The 15,821-nt window shown below is 40.8% G+C and overlaps 3 protein-coding genes across 3 annotated transcripts in view; 1 reads left to right on the forward strand and 2 right to left on the reverse strand.

The window, feature by feature from the left end:
- Window positions 1–41: 41 nt before the first annotated feature.
- On the reverse strand, window positions 42–12,029 carry LOC118337270 (microtubule-associated protein 1S-like). Its single transcript, XM_035674218.1, has 10 exons — window positions 11,859–12,029; window positions 10,226–10,321; window positions 9,017–9,099; window positions 7,999–8,136; window positions 7,303–7,804; window positions 6,955–7,041; window positions 4,150–6,644; window positions 3,568–3,709; window positions 3,242–3,459; window positions 42–2,434 (listed from the first exon to the last, which is right to left on the reverse strand). Exons 1-10 carry the CDS (start codon window positions 12,019–12,021, stop codon window positions 2,279–2,281), a joined length of 4,080 nt encoding a protein of 1,359 aa, XP_035530111.1. The 5' UTR covers window positions 12,022–12,029; the 3' UTR covers window positions 42–2,278.
- Window positions 12,030–12,339: 310 nt separating this feature from the next.
- LOC118337414 (cocaine- and amphetamine-regulated transcript protein-like) lies at window positions 12,340–13,550 on the reverse strand. The gene is made up of 3 exons (XM_035674402.1): window positions 13,362–13,550; window positions 13,043–13,123; window positions 12,340–12,811 (listed from the first exon to the last, which is right to left on the reverse strand). Exons 1-3 carry the CDS (start codon window positions 13,494–13,496, stop codon window positions 12,704–12,706), a joined length of 324 nt encoding a protein of 107 aa, XP_035530295.1. The 5' UTR covers window positions 13,497–13,550; the 3' UTR covers window positions 12,340–12,703.
- A 2,033-nt stretch (window positions 13,551–15,583) lies between these two features.
- yju2 (YJU2 splicing factor homolog) overlaps window positions 15,584–15,821 on the forward strand; it is a 4,204-nt gene continuing 3,966 nt past the window's right edge. The window contains exon 1 of the mRNA XM_035674728.1: window positions 15,584–15,722. Within this exon, the coding sequence (XP_035530621.1) occupies window positions 15,699–15,722 (24 nt within the window). The 5' untranslated portion in view covers window positions 15,584–15,698. The remainder of the gene's footprint in view (window positions 15,723–15,821) is intronic.

Raw genomic sequence — 15,821 nt, forward strand, 5'->3', positions numbered from 1 at the left:
TCCACAGACTCTCAAAAGACACTTTTGAATGGTTATGCACATTCTTTATTCATACATTACTCCCGGCCCCACACAACCCTTTGTTACTGTATCACAGACAATTACAAAGTGAAAGGTTCTCAGTGTTCATCATTCATCAGGTTTTTCATCCCATCCTGTCCTGCTCTCCCACAGTGCTTTGCTCTCTGTCTTCATGAATATCATGAATGAAATAACATACAGTACATACAGTATTTTTATACATGCGGGACACATACACATAGTTACAATTCACTTAGCTACTGTGGGGTTCAAGTAATTGTTACCCATGATTACAGATCTAGTTCAACAATCCATTCCCAATAACTCATTTAATCTGGCAGCCTTTTGCAGAAAAAAGACAAAGGTATGTTAAAATTTTGGGGGGATTGTAATGAATTTGGTTTGGACAACAAATGGGACACATAAAGTGAGAAAGTGATAAAAGAAGGATGACTGAACAAAATAAAACAAATCTGCAGGACAGTTAAAAAATCAGTAATAAAAGTTCAACAGGGCATTTATAGAATTACAAAGTATATTTCAGATATTAAGAGATATTGAATCAAATGGATTTTTTTTCTGTATTTGGAGGCAGCATTCAGATGGAGGGGGAAATGATCTGTGTCTCTGTGATCTCATGCTTTGGTTGTCACATTCACATTTGTGTGAACTTAAACAGCAACAACAAGATAATCAGATATATTTACATGATATTTGTTCTTGGACATCCAGACTGGGATAAAAGGAAACAAAAATGATAAAAATGGACAGACAGGTCTAGAGAGATTACAGTGTAATCCATTAGATTACTAATTCCTCTGCTTTATTACAAAGTGCTTTATTTTACAGATCTGTAATGTCCTCATCATTTCCTGGGAAGACCAGGAAAAATCGAAATAATTTGGGACTAATTAAAGGAAATATTAATTGATTTATTAGTGGAAAACCCTTTATATTTGTCAAATTACATGCTGTTAGGCTATTGAACACTATATTTGTAGAATAAGATTTTTAATTTAGTCTTATTTACAAAGTACAACTTGGAAAGCCATCATTACCACCAACAGTGACTACACCATGGTTTTATTTGTCTACAATAAGCGTATGATCATATAGCCACCATGTCCACATTAAAATTACTTTTAATTATTTTATTTATTGATTCTGAGTAAGATAAGAAGTCAACATCTATCTCTACAAAAGCATTTGCAGTCTGATTCCTGATATGTATTGTTTTAAGCACTTGTAATGGATTACAATTAATTACTATACTTAATAAGATGATTGCTGTAATGCTGTTAAATCCAATCTGGTACTCTAATCCCTGCTGACAGATTTGTCTTTGCACACTCTGATTCGGTAATCTCTGATTCAGCGGGCGATTATCACTCACTAACGTCAGATATGTCTCATCTGGTCAGAATATTTCTGAGATCTCGAGGTCAACAGTGAAAGCCACAGTGGCACAACGCTTTTTTAAAGCAGTTACAACACACAACACAGCTCACCTCATATCTGCTTACAGTGCTCACAACAAACACTTGACCACACACTGCGATTTCATTAAAAGGTACAATGTAAGACTCTTTTTACAATATAGAGATCTTCTGTGGTAATCAGACAAATATAATTATAGTAAATAAGAGAAATACAATGTGACCTATTTTTCATAATCGAGAAGTTTTGCACATTCTCGCCATTTGGGAGTATCTGGAGTAGTTTGATTTGCTGAATTTAATTCCTTTAACTAAATAAATGTCGCAAATGTTGTATTAAAAGCAGCAAAATGGGCCCTTAGCACAGACTACAATTCACTAGCCTGCACATAGTGCTTTAAACCCCATGTATGCTAACTATATTAACTAATCTACAACATCTGCTTTCATGTGGATGCACATGTTTGCAGCCCGACATGCTTCTCTTGCAGCCAGTGTGATCTCCTCTCCTGTTTAGCACAAGGTCATGGGTCAAAAAAATGCATGCAATAATCCCCACAAGAATATGTGTTCTTCTTGGATAAAAGAGACATCAGGGCTTTTTGGTGCAAAAGTAGCCCACAAAGAAGTGATTAGCCTGGAAAGGGGATAGTGTGAACGTCCCATGTCATTACCAACTCAGTTGTGTTCGTGCAGAAAGGGGCCATATAATTCCTTTATTTCCCCATAAACTCTGTTTATAACTAATTTCTTTCACTCGTTCAGCCCAGTCTTACACACCCTTCACCTCATATTCACCATACATCATCCCAAAGTCTGCTTTAAAATTCTATCTTGCAGGCAGGGAAGGTCTCATCCTGCATGGCGACAGTGCTGTTGGATCCCAGCACGGTGATGCCCAGCTCCTTCTGTCTGTCCAAGGTCTGCTGGTACCACTCCTGCATCGGCACAGACTCAAAGGTGGGGATCACTGTCACCTGAAGATTAAAAATAAAAGTATAGGCCAATAAAAAGAAAGAAAATACCCCCCCCCCCAACACTTTCAGTAGTTTGTCAGTATCTGTGGCTGCAGTATCCAAGTCGTTAACTTTCATTGAAACTTGTTTTCATATTCGTATCTGCAGAGAATGATGAATGGGTTGGAGTTTGAGGTCCAGTTACGGCTTAAATAGTTTTTAATATGTATTGGCTATTTTGACACTGCCAAAAAATAACTTTACTTTACTAATTTGGAGAGGTTTTACAGCATTTCCACTGCATACAAAAGGGAAACTGCCCCATTAGTAAATAATGTTGGTCATTCATTTGTGGCAAGACATCGGAAGCACCATGATAAAGGAGACTGTGCTGTAAAAACAGGTTGATCACATTCATATGAACCTGTATTTGATCATTAACCTGATAAAAAACATTAGAACAGGCACTGACTTCAGTTTAATTAGCTGAAATCAGTTTCTGCATATGTTCTTTATCAATGTATGATCATCTTTTCTCTCTCAGAGGGGGCTTTGATCTGAACTTTGATGCAACAATAAACTCAATTTACAGGATGTAGATATTTCTTAATATCCTTTCATGGGTTAATTTATGATTTATTCTTTATTAGTAGGGACATTCATCTTGCATTTAACAGCACCCCATGATCTGTGCTACAAAACTTATACCACTGCCACAGAGTCTGATTCTTTTCTAACTGGTTGAAAGGTAGGGTTATATATAGGTGCTATATAAGAAATCCACCAAATACATGTTTCAATTGAGCAAGAATGTGTGTGTGTTTCTACCTGCATAGTGTCAGGCCAGGATTTCTTGCTATCCAGTAGTGCATCCAGCGTATGCCTCAACAGCTCTTCTCTCTCTGGACTTTCTCCACTCACAATGTAACAGGAGGAGCGAACGCATCTGAAGAAATCCACATCGACTGTTGGGGAGGAGGCTCCAGAGGGAATATAGGCCAGGTCCACGTACACACTGACTTCCTCAACAGAGGTAGACTTGCTGCCTGCAACAGAAGAGAGGAGAAACTGCTGATAGCCAAGACACCAATTCAATAAAAATCAGGGGACGCACTTTGGTCTGCAAAGTACTTTATATAATTTACATTTTATACCTGGATTGGGTGAGGGTTTTGCTGGTGCTGAACGGTTGCTGAAGGAAGGCGTACGAGTAGAAGAGACATTCCCCTTTGAGACTCCACTTTGGCTCCCTGTCCTGCTTTTCCCTGAGCCTGATCTTTGGGAGACCTCAGTAAACTGGTAACAAAAAGGTTCACTGTTAGATTTCACTCCAACTATAGTAATAAACAACAATTTTATCCTCAAAATCAGAATAACTTCAAATTCATTATATAATCCAGGTGCTCAAAATGTCTACTTTGAGTATCTAAGTGATTTCTATTAATGCTCAGAAAGTATCTCCTCACTTGAAGGCTATTTATGGAGAGGGAAAAGGAGTTTTAATGCATAAAATACCTATTCTGTTGACAAAATAATACCAGAATGCTTTAACTTTATATCTCAAGTGCCTTGAAATGTTTGTGAAATCAACTGTGACCAGGACTAAATATTTAAAGGGATGTACAGTACAGAAGCCATGGTAAAAACATATATTGACCAAAAGATTTAGCCTAAATACACACATGCACCAAATTATACAGACATCCTTTTCTTCTATGCTACTAAGACAAACTCACCGCTGGCGTTTTCTTCCCTCGCATTCCAGTAGCTTTTGCTCTCTTCCCGTGAGCCTCAGAGTCAGACTGGGGAACAGGCATAGAGGCATCGGGATGTGGGGGCAGTGGCGGACTGTCCCTGAGAGGGGCTGGAAGAGGGTCCTGGGGCAGAGCCTGACTGGTGCGGAGCCCATGGGGGGAATTAGACGGCTCACTACAAGACTCATCCTCATCCGAGTCCAGAGCTCCATCTGCTGTGGTGGACGGACAGTCCTCCGTGCAGACCGGGGCATTTGACTCACTGGGCGATGTGTCCTTGGGGTTGTTGTTGTTGTTGCCATGATGATGTGGAGCAAAGGCTCCTCTGGAGGACTCGCTCCCACCTGAGCTGGTGTCAGTTGGTTTGAAATGCTTGAACTCGCAGGGGGAAACCAGGCATAGATCCACATCGTGAGCTGATGCCTCAAAATGAAGTGTGTTAGGAGCTGGAGGTCGCCCCATCTCTGAACCCTGCCCTAAAGATCTTGGAGGCTTCTTCATTGGTAAGGACATCCCCACAAAATGGCCTCCATTGGAGTGGGAGTTATAAGCACTGTCATCCCCCTCTCTTTGGCTCACAGTGGTTGGTCCCTGCTCTAAGGACATAGACAGTGATTCATCTACTTCTGTGGACTGAGGTGAACTGACCTCTGCTGGCATGGAGTGTGTAGTGGTGGTGGTGGTAGTGAAAGACGGAGAGGGGTCTGAAGATCCATCTTTAAATGAACCCAAAGAAAGGAAACTTAGGTGCTTCTCCCTGGTGTTTGCGTGGTTCTCTGTAGTGGTTTTGGGCTGCTCCTCACTTTGCTTGGATGATTCATTTGCCTGGTTGACATCAGCTGACTCTAAGTTACCCATCTGGGCCTGTAACCTGCTGAGAGTGGCCCTGTTGCACCACACATCATCTGGGGACAGACAGTAAGGAGTGTGGCCTGCACTGTTGGGCCGTGAATCAGGGGAGGCAGGCTCAACGGTCTCTTCATCAGGGCTGACTGGGACCTGGTTCTCTGGAGAGGATCGCGAGGGAGGGCTATTTCTCAAAGCCCCGTCCAGGAGAGTGTATTCAGTTGGGGTTATGTCGAGCTGGACTGTGTGCTCGTTCTTTGGCGCTTTGTTCAAGGGAGCTGGAAATCCTACAACCTTTGCTGGTTTGGCAGGATTTCCAGGCTGGTCTACAGGCGCTTTCTGCCAGTCTACATCAGCTTTCTCTCCAGCCCAAGCCTTATTTTGTGCTCCATTATCACCACTCTCTCCTCCCATTATCCCCGCGCCACCTGCTGCTTCTTCCCCGAGTGTATCAGCAGTTTCATTACTTGTCTCAAGGCCTCTGAGGTTCTTTTCATTTCCTGACTCAGTGCTTCTCTGCTTTCCTTTATCTGCTGTTTCCAGCTGCAACTCAGTTTCCTCCCGGAGCCTGAGAAAATCAGCTGTCATGTCCTCAGGGGTAGACATTTTGGAGCCACAAGGGTTCTCTTCACACTCTTTCTCCGGTTTTTGATTCTGCTGCTCTATAGCAAGACCGTCTGGCCCAGCGTCGGCTTTTGTTGGATGGTTATTTGTCAATTCAGTGTTTACATGCACCTTCTTGCCATTGTTTGCCTCCTTTCCTGATGGTTTTCTGGTTTTCTTTGCACCTGTTTTAGAGTCATTTTTTGCTTCCTTTTTTAGCTTCGTTTTATTTTCATTCTTTGGTTTGGGAGTGAGAACATCCCTTTTCCCCTGATCATTCCTCATAACACTGTTCTCCTCTTTATTGCCAGGCTTCTCCTCCTTTTTTACATCCTTCCCTCCTCCTTTCTTTGAAGTATTCTTCTCTGACGATGTTGCTTTTTGCTTTACACCTGTCTCTTTGATTCTGGTTTTCTCAGTATCTCTTGTAGCGACTCCATTTAATACTTTTCCCTTGTCCCGTACCAGTACCTCCTTTCCCTCTTCTTTAACTCCCCGATCTTTTCCATGTCTGATAGTTGACTCCTTCCCTTGTGACCTGCCACTGTCCTGGCTCTCTGTCCTCTTGGTCTTTCTGTCCTCCCCCAACTGCTCCAGATCCCCGGTGGTCACTGTGGGTTTCTGGAGAAAGGCCAGCCCCTTCAGCTTCTCTAGTCCCTGCAGTAGCTTTGCCTGTGGGGTAACACCAGGGAACAGCACCCTGACCACCTTCTCCTGGGGACACGCTGGGTGCCACACAAGCAGGGCAGACACTGAGGCCAAGGCGGTGAGAGGGAGAGTGTGGAATTTGGATGCTGACGACACTGCATCAGGCCAGTTTTGCATGAATGTCTGGTACTCCTGACTATTTTTGCCAGGGTTGAGGATATATAAATCCAACTGTCCCACTCCCATCTTCTGGAACAGGGTGAGTGGTTCAATGGGGACCCCTTGCGGTCGAAACAATGGTTGTGGTCTGATGTCTAACTTCTTCAACAACTGTAAGGTTAGGGCCGCCTGGTGTGTGCTCTTGAGTACATTGTCCACACCTGGCATGAGAAGAATGATGACTTTACTTGATAGCAATCATTTACATTAGAAATCCAACTGACCATTACACTTGACTAGGGAATAATGCCCTGTTTCTTTGTCATTCTAAGGTAACAAAAACATTAAGGTTTAAACACAATTATACAATGAAAACGTAACTATGAATATTATATTCCATTTCTGCCAATACATTCTCCTAAATGTTACACACTGGAGCTTTAATATATGTGATTTGATTAAGGTCATATTCCCTTCTCAGTCATATCTTATTCAGTACTGTACTACCGTAGGTGTTAATGCATCACTCACAAGGCTGTTCTTCCAGCTGTAACCTGCTGGGGGCGTTAAAGAACACAACTCCAAGCTCTGGGGAGATGAGCCTCTTAGACGAGTCATCTGTTCAGACAAAAGAATATAAAGACACAAAGAAACACTTGAACAAAAAGTAAATATGAACATAAAACAGGTAAAGAAAGACAAATCTCCTAACAATATTTCTTTATTATATCTTTTACTGCAGGAGAATCAGCAACATCACCACCCTTGTTTTTCTGGTTAGAGGGATGCCTCCTTTGTCCTTTCTGTTTTTTTCTTAGGGTCTAAGGATAGAGGGTGATGAATGCTGAACAGATTATTATATAAAACCTGACTTCTTACCTTTGATATCAGAGCTCAGGTCCAACTCAGCCACCTTCCTCTCCAGGAAGGTGTTGACTCCTGGGAGGTTCTCTGTTCCAACGTGTGTCAACAAAACTGCATCAACTCGGTCAAGGTGGCGGACCAGCTTCCAGAAACAGGCCTGAGAGTCCGAACCGCCGTCCACCAGCACAGTGAACCCGTTAACGGCAAAAAAGGCACAATCACCACGGCCAGCAGGGAACACATAGCAGCAGGGGCGGGACAGCTTGAGAAAACCCACGGTGGTGGGAGGAGGCAGGAGGTCAAAGGGAGATGGAGGGGAAAGCGTGCCAGAGATGAGCGAGGTGAATTCCCCCAGAGCCTCCATGACAGGCAGCACCTCTGGGGGATTAATGTGCAGTGTGAAAGGACCCTGCAGAGGCTGGTTTCCCAAGAGAGTCTTCCTCCACTGGCCGATGTTGGGACAGCTGAGCGTCAGATTTAGTTTGGAGGGGGAGGCAGAGCTGTCTTGATCTCTGAGCTAAAGACAGAGCATTTTCTCAGATTTATTCCTTTATTATATATGATCTATATCTATATGATATAGATCAATCTGCAGTCAAAATAAATGTTATTTGCAACCTAAATGTATAGATTATAGATTATATTAACCTAACATGCAGCTAAAGTAAATGTATTGGCAGAGAAATAAGTCATAGGGAGATTTTGTGTTACCTGCTCTGTTAGTATTTGTTTCAGTTGTTGTGGTGAGAACAGTCCTCTGTGAAACAGCAGGTCTCCACTTTCCTCCACACTCTGACCAGCCAAGATCAACAGCTTATGAGCCGATTCCCTGGACAGCAGAGCCAACACCTGTCCAGGCCAGAGAGATAAAAAGTGTTTTTTATTTTACTGTGTCACTTTATGGCCCATAATCTAGAATAAAAGAACAGCATAAGAGAAAAAAATAAGGGAAGAAGAACCTACATAAGTCAAGTTTTGTATCTGTTTTGTAACAACACTTTGCCCCAGAAATAGATCATGTGTGACTGCTCTGCTCTGGTCTTTACTCATTCGGGTCTCTCTGGTGCTCGTGCTCTTAATGATGCATGATAGTCCAAAATTCACTTTGTTTGCTTTATTTAACTAAACTGCCACCACAGATTGCCGTTGTCAGCAGGATCACTCGTGTGACAGAACATCTGGCACTCTAACCTCAACCTCCCCACCAAAGACGGGAAGAGAGGTGAGGGTCTGACGCCTGACAACAGAGGCTCTTTGTTTGCTTTATTTAACAAAACTGCCACCAGAATATTTAATAACCTAAGAGGCTTTTTGAGCTGATTTCACTGCTTTATATCATTGTAAATTTAATATTTTAGGGGTTAGGACTGTTGGTTTAACAAACTAAGTCTTGTGAATATAAAATGTATTAAATTGGGTTAATCATCAGATTATTCACTAATGAAAAACAAATATTTGCTGCTGCTTCCCTCATAATAATGCAAAAATTTGTTCATTTGTATGTCTGTAATCATATGAAAATCATTATGGACTATCAAATTACTGTATCAACTCAACTTACCTTTAAAAAAGATCATTTTAATAAATTTCTATAAATATAAAAAAACTTTTATAAAAATAAGTCCAAATTAGAATACTTCCAGCACTGCATCATTATAACACCTGGTTTGCTCAGCTATCTTCCAAGAAGTTGTTGCATCTCTGAAGGAACCAGGATTTATCCCCTCACCTCTAAACGGACCTGTTCCTGAGTTGGACTGATCAGCACCTGAGTATCCAACACTCTGGTACTGTGGCGCAGACACTTCAGCCCTGAAGAGGCAGAGAGAAAAACAAAGAATAGAAAGAGAAAGACAGACGGGCAGACAGCCAAGGGGAAGCTTACAAGAGATGGGGAAAGTCATAGTTGAGGTAGTTCGGAAACAAGCCAACAGATCTGAGCAAATAGGAAGGGAATCCAAAGAAGTCAATGAGAACGTGAACTGGGATAACCGAGCGAGTGATTGACTCCCTGTTTGAAAAAGTGGAAGGAAGAAGAGTGGAACAGCTGAGTCAGAGGGACTGTCTGAGGTTGAGATGCCAAGTTAACTCAATCTGGAGGAATATCCAGTCTGATGTGGAACTGGATCAACATGAAGATGCAGAGGCGGACACAGCCAACTGGAAAATAATGACCCAAATAAGAACAAAAGTTTCTTTGTCTTTAGTTCAAGTTAGAAACAAAAAGATAAAAATTACAGCCACTCCTCACTGGCTATTGCACTGACACATTTTTATGATATGGGAAAAAGATTTATTCACTGTCTTGCTGACGCTTGGGTGAGATGATCAATACCTCTCTCGTGTAATGGTATTGATCCTCTCATCTAACTCTAGCTTATTCCCCAAAATACTGCACTATTTCTCCAAATCACTTCTCTATCTCTTCACTTTACATTTCAAATCCTTCCATTTTACAAAAGTCTGGCAACCATTATAACACGTAAATAAATAACGTAAGTACTACTAAAACAGAATTCACTAAAGTAGAATTTACCATATATGGGAAATAATTCTGGCTGCCATTTTGTCCTCCCTAGGAAGAGATCTGTCTGTTCTTGTCTGTGTTCATCACCTCACTTCGCAGCTCAGCTGTAACTGTCTGACTCTGATGTTTGTCTGCCTTTTCACCATTTCCCCGATTGTCCTTGGCTCTGCATACTAAAACGCTGTACAGAAAGAGAGGTGGCACAGCTTGGTTGTACGTCTCTATTGTTTTCTGTCCAAAGGGCCCACCCATGTTTAACAATCACCCAACTGCTCCTGCACTTTCCTTCCTTCCTTCCTCGCTGACCCCTGAAATGGCCAAGCAGGCGGGTTTCCATGGGGACAGGGCTTTCTGTGCGATAAAGGGTCGAAGAGTTTGGGTAAGGAGTCACATTAAAACACTGCTACCTACCTGCACCCTTGAAAGATGCCGTGTGATGTGAGAGGAATTCTTGGAGATAAAGGTTCAGGTTACAGGATTTTAAGTCTACGTCCCATGACCGAATGCCTGGAGACATAAAAGACATGTTGGTCACATAGGGCAACAATTATAACAACATAATACACAGAAATGTCTAAATAATCAGAAAACAAACAAAAATAAAGTGTAAAAGTTCTAATGTGCACATACTACTGATTTTACAAATAGTCATTTTTCAAGTACCCTTTCCATTTAGGCATTTATTCAGCACGTATAGCAAGTATACCTGCTTTTGCAAACACTTGTCGGCTAATGTGCATTCAGTCAAATAATATTACTTAATACTTACATAAAAATACGTACAAAAAAGACAGGCTACATTTCTGATTACACTAAAACAACTAATTTAAGTACAGGTCATTGCTAACAGGTTAGATTTTTAACAACAAATCATGTGTTGAAACTCCTAAATGGGCCAAAGTAATAACTGGTGTTTACATGTACTTTAGACCAGCTTAATATAGTCAAAACTAAGTCAATAGTTAAAGATATGGTTCTTTTGACTTTATTCAAATTCGGGACAGTTTACCAGCTAATGTGAGATACTCTGAATGTATCCTTTTTTTAAGCAGTTGTAAGAGTTTTTTTATTATGTATTTTAGTACAATCTTTAGTACTAAATTAACAACAATAAGATGCTTAAAGTAAAATTATCACCTTTCTAACAGTGTCAACAAAAACTGGAAATGTATACGCTTCATAACAGTAGAATTCATGACAGAGCTGTTTTAGTGGACTGCATTGTACAGATGTTATAAAGTGGCCAGTGAACCAACATTTATGACATTAAAAAACTCTATTTGGGGATGTTTTACTTCTTAGACTTCTTTAGATAAATAAATCATTGAAAAAAATTGCAACACTTGCAAAATGAATGCTGGAGCTGAAAACTGGGCCATTTTTTTCTTAGCTCATGAAACACTGACATTTTGGAAGTACATGGTTTTCACCAGACAGTGATGAAATATTAATAGGCCTAATGAAAATGATAAATATCTCTCTGTTTTATTGTCTCTCTGTATATATCCATATGTTTCTGTTCCCTTATCTATTTATCCTACAGTCTATGCAGTTTTGACATAAACTGAATGCACTCAAACGTATCTTACAGCTGTACTCACACAGACTGTACTGGGGTTATTATATCCTGCCATGCACCATCTCCACAGTCACTGGTTTACATAAACACACAAAGGTTAATGGCACGTCGTTTACAAGTGGCTATGTGTTGACTGAATATCAACATGCCCAAATGCAAAAAAATGTCTCCTTACGTAATAATATACTGAGGCGAAAGACAAACCACCCGCTCCAAACTGCTTTTAATCATAATGTGGCCAGAGGGATGAGGTGATGCTGATGGTGGAGTACCGCCAGATGACGCATCCTCGGTCAGTAGGGTGGATAAAATTACATAAACACTGCAATGGGGTCAGTGTAGCATCCTTGGTGATGATTTAGGCGACAAAACTTGCAGGCGTCTGATTTTTGTATGCGAATACAGAGAAAAAGCAAAGCGACGCAGCCTACAGCGGCGGTAAGAGGCGGCTGGAAATAAACGTACCTCGTTCAATGTCCCCGCTGATGTGTGCCGTCTGTCTGGGGCGTGCGGTCCGTCCGATAACGATGAGCAGGGAGTATTTGTGGAGGCAGAAGTCGAGGTTTGCGGTCGCAGAGCGCCTCGGCTCCTCCCGGACCTCCCTCTCCGGCACCCGGCTGGACGCCATGTTGGAAACTTGCAGTTGGATATGATGTCATTGAAAAAAAGCCTGACAGCGCCTTTTATTACAGAGAGATGACAGCTGGTGTGCTGGAATGCAGCCGCGCATTAGTGAATGTGTAGGTCGGATGGATTATTGATGACACGCGGCGAAAGGGATCAATATATTTCTCTTTAATGTTGTCCCTTTAAGCGGTTTGCCAACAAGTGATGTTTGAGGAAGAATGCAACTGCTGACAGGCAACCAGTGAGGTGTTTTCTTTTTTAGAAGAGTGCAACAGACACTTGAATATAATTTTAGGCTACTTGATTTATTGACCTCCTTATCTTACAAATATGTTTAGAAACCGATGCTAGGATACAGCTTTACTGTCTTCCCCCATAACAGGAACAACAACAAACAAAAACCCAAACAAAATGATAAGGGAAACCGAGGTTTTATGACAGAAAACTGCATTCAAAGTATGTCACAAGATGCCACAATCCCACACAGATAACTTCCCTCCTGTGCCACGATCATGAACACTCATAAAGACAAATGACTACAGACCTTTAAACTCTGTTTTTCAGTCCAAGTTTATAAAAGAAAAGCGTCCTTTATGAATCACATATTACATCGCGTTTTTTATTTTCTTCACAAAGAGAATGGAAACATGTTGTGTCACTCAAAACTCCCCTGAGCTCTCTCTTCACAAACATTTGAGAACATAAAAGTTGCAGGCAGTCCCCCGGGGACAGCTGCACAGCGTGCCGATACGCGCGCCTTTACGCACGGCGCACGGTTCCCCTGCGTCACACTGCAACGATAAAAACAACATGGATTCATGAAAATGCGCATATAAGTTGTAGACTTACTTTCTTGATCAAAGTATTAGTATTTAAAATTTTAGAAATGTATGTATTTGAATTTCAGAGTTCAAACTCTATCTATCTTATCCACTTATCAAAACACATTCTATAAATTGAAAACATTACAGCAACAAATAATAAAGAAACCCATTCCTGAAAATGGAATTTGGTGTACATACCGAAGGCAGCCAGCCAAGCTTTTTCTCTAAGGGCATCTCTTTGCTCCTCAGCTTCTCCAAAACCTCTTGCAACGCGTCAATCTGCAGAGAAAAACAAATTAAATTTAAATTAATAAAATAAAATGATGCATTTAAAAAAGTCAATTTTGTGGGGGAATTCATTGGTCTACCTTAAGTATAAAGTCAACAACTCGAGTAACTTTTTGTCCTTCAATATCTGTGTGCTATTAATCTTTTTGTTTAAGAGAGTCACTTTAAAAAGTCAGAACCAACAGCTGACACATTTCACAACCAATAATTGTTATAAAGAATCTCTCACCAGGTCTTTCTCCTGCTGGCTCTTCAGGGGGAAATCCAACGAGCGCGTCTCCAGCGAGGAGTCCTCCGCACGAGCGAGGCACAGGTAGGCGCAGCAGCAGGTAGCCGCGAGGAGGAGAGCTCGAGCGCTGACCATGGTGCTGAAACACAAAGAGGAGGAGTCCTTCTCTTCTAAGTGGGAAGTCAGCGGAGGGGTTTGGAGGTCTCCTGCACAGAGAGCAGCCCCCCTCTTTATAGGCGTTAGACGGCTGCTGTTGACATCAGCCAGCCTTTTGAAATATTCATGGACGGTTTTGACATGGGTGACACTGCTCAGCACCTTTGTTTCTCCGGATGATCACAGAATGGGATCAAGGAGGGTTAAAGGTGGATTTACATTTCACAAAGCATATTTGATAAAGTAATCTGGGGGCTGAATGGGGATCAAACTCCTTTTCCTTCAATGGAGTCTATTTTTAAATCCTAATATGGCCTATTGTAGGCAAATTAAGCCTTTTCAGTTAAACATACTGTATATCTGACTCATTAATGAGTCATTTTGATGTGTCAGAATCAGGCTGCGAACTCGCCACATAAGGCCATCGCCGAACAAAACTGTGAATCTGAATCTGGAACTGTCACATCCAAATGATGGTATATAAAACATAATTAAGATACACCAAACAACGTCTTTTGGAGGGTAACTTTTGTAAAGCCTTTTCCCTTCTGCTGCTAATCTATTCTGCCTATCTTCTCCTGTCACCTCTGTTCAATAAAGCTGAAATCAGACCTCAGGTTAACCCACATTGACACCAATCTGTAATCAGGATCCAATTTCCTTTTGTGGAAATAACCTTAACCACCCCCTAAGTAATGTGTCTCTGTGTGTGCGTGTGTGTGTGTGTGTGTGTAGCTGACAGGCTTATGTTTGCACACCAACCCTGTCAGAGACCCTGTGTCACTGACAATTCAAGTTAGCCCTGAGAGGCCATTCCTCCACCATGTTGATCAAGATCTCCTCCACTGAGGAAGACACAGGGCCAGGGTAGACTGCACAATGAAGGCAGCGGTCATTAAAGGCTATGACTCATTCAGGTTGAGTAAAAGTGATGGAAAAAGTATTTTAAGTTCAGATTTTAGTATGTTTATGTATACACAAAAACAAGGTATGTCAATGTATTCATACACAGACGTGAATATTCTGACGTGTGTCACTTTCAGCACATTAAATCAAACTGCCATGACAGAATGTGTAAATTAGATTTTTATCTAAATTTGAAGGTTTCTATAATGGTAACATTAGGTTTCAAATGGTTAATGTTTGTAACTGATTGAATGATCGGTAAAAATCACATATATATAAATGCAGAAATATACATGTAGATTTGGCACGAGTAAAGATTACTAAAATATGCTTTTATATTTTATACTTTGTGTTAGCAAAGTATCAATTAAGTTGCTGCTGTATTGCTGAGCATCAACTAGTACTGAGCCTTGTTTATTTTCATATAATTACCTGCTATATAATATGTGTGTGTATTTTATTATTATTAATATTATTAAAATGTATTTAATAACCAGTTTTAATAAAAAAAATGTTTATTTAAATGTATGTTTATATTGCCTTATGGTGCTTTTATATTCAGTCCTAATGCCTTTTTGTCTTTTGTCTAAAGCACCTTGAAATGTGTTAATTATTATATAGAACAACAAACATGCAAGGCGTTTGTACCATTGATCAATACACAGTGTATCAATCAGAATCAGAATCAGAATCAGAATTTTGTTTATTGCCAAGTAGGTTTTTATGCCTACGAGGCTGTGACTTGGTGCAGTTGGTGCATACAAATATACACACTATACAATTATTCAAATCACACAAAAATCACCACAACAATAATAAAAGTACTTCAAAATATAAAAGATAAAGATAAGAAAGATAAGAAGATGAAAGCTGTGCAGAAGAACCGTGGGTGCATTAATGTAATGCGTACTATACAGGGTGGGTATAAGAGTCAGACCATCCTCATTAAACTCTACTACAATTACATTAAAATCAGAGAAGAGAGCCAGTGCTTCTAATAAAACACCTGTTTAAGATTGTTTACTTTTACTTTTTTTATATAACTGTTTCTGATTAAATCCTTGTCCTGTCTGTTATGCAGCGTTAATGCCTTCGAGGATGTCGTTGTAAGCACTCACTCCTCTCCACCAGGGGGCAGCAGCACACTTTGAAGTAGCTACAAATGAGACAACCGGAAGTCCAGAGTGAAGCCTAGAAGCAGTTAGCCTGTTAGCCTGAGCAGTGTTGTTATTCCAACGTTTCATTCTTCCTAGTCGGTTTCCAGCAGAAGCACCAATGTCCGAAAGAAAAGTGTTGAATGTAAGTACAAACAACTATCGCTGTCCGCAGCGTTTAAATACAGTTAGCCGTAACTTATGAGCTGTGAAGAAGAAAACCCAAAGCACTTAATGTATAGCC

The sequence above is a fragment of the Morone saxatilis genome, unplaced genomic scaffold, assembly GCF_004916995.1.
Source record: "Morone saxatilis isolate NCDOM2014 unplaced genomic scaffold, NCSU_SB_2.0 Contig3, whole genome shotgun sequence".
Classification (NCBI taxonomy): Eukaryota; Metazoa; Chordata; class Actinopteri; family Moronidae; genus Morone; species Morone saxatilis.

What these genes read in the sequence shown, in the direction of transcription:
- LOC118337270 (XM_035674218.1), bottom strand. Translation starts at nt 12,021, where the DNA reads ATGGCGTCCAGCCGGGTGCCGGAGAGGGAGGTCCGGGAGGAGCCGAGG. An exon ending in CAGCGGGGACATTGAACGAG is followed by an intron (nt 10,322 to 11,858) that starts GTACGTTTATTT and finishes TTATGTCTCCAG; the next exon opens with GCATTCGGTCATGGGACGTA. An exon ending in AAAACCCTCACCCAATCCAG is followed by an intron (nt 3,460 to 3,567) that starts GTATAAAATGTA and finishes CTTCTGTTGCAG; the next exon opens with GCAGCAAGTCTACCTCTGTT.
- LOC118337414 (XM_035674402.1), bottom strand. Translation starts at nt 13,496, where the DNA reads ATGGTCAGCGCTCGAGCTCTCCTCCTCGCGGCTACCTGCTGCTGCGCC. An exon ending in GCCAGCAGGAGAAAGACCTG is followed by an intron (nt 13,124 to 13,361) that starts GTGAGAGATTCT and finishes TTTTCTCTGCAG; the next exon opens with ATTGACGCGTTGCAAGAGGT. An exon ending in AGCTTGGCTGGCTGCCTTCG is followed by an intron (nt 12,812 to 13,042) that starts GTATGTACACCA and finishes TTATCGTTGCAG; the next exon opens with TGTGACGCAGGGGAACCGTG.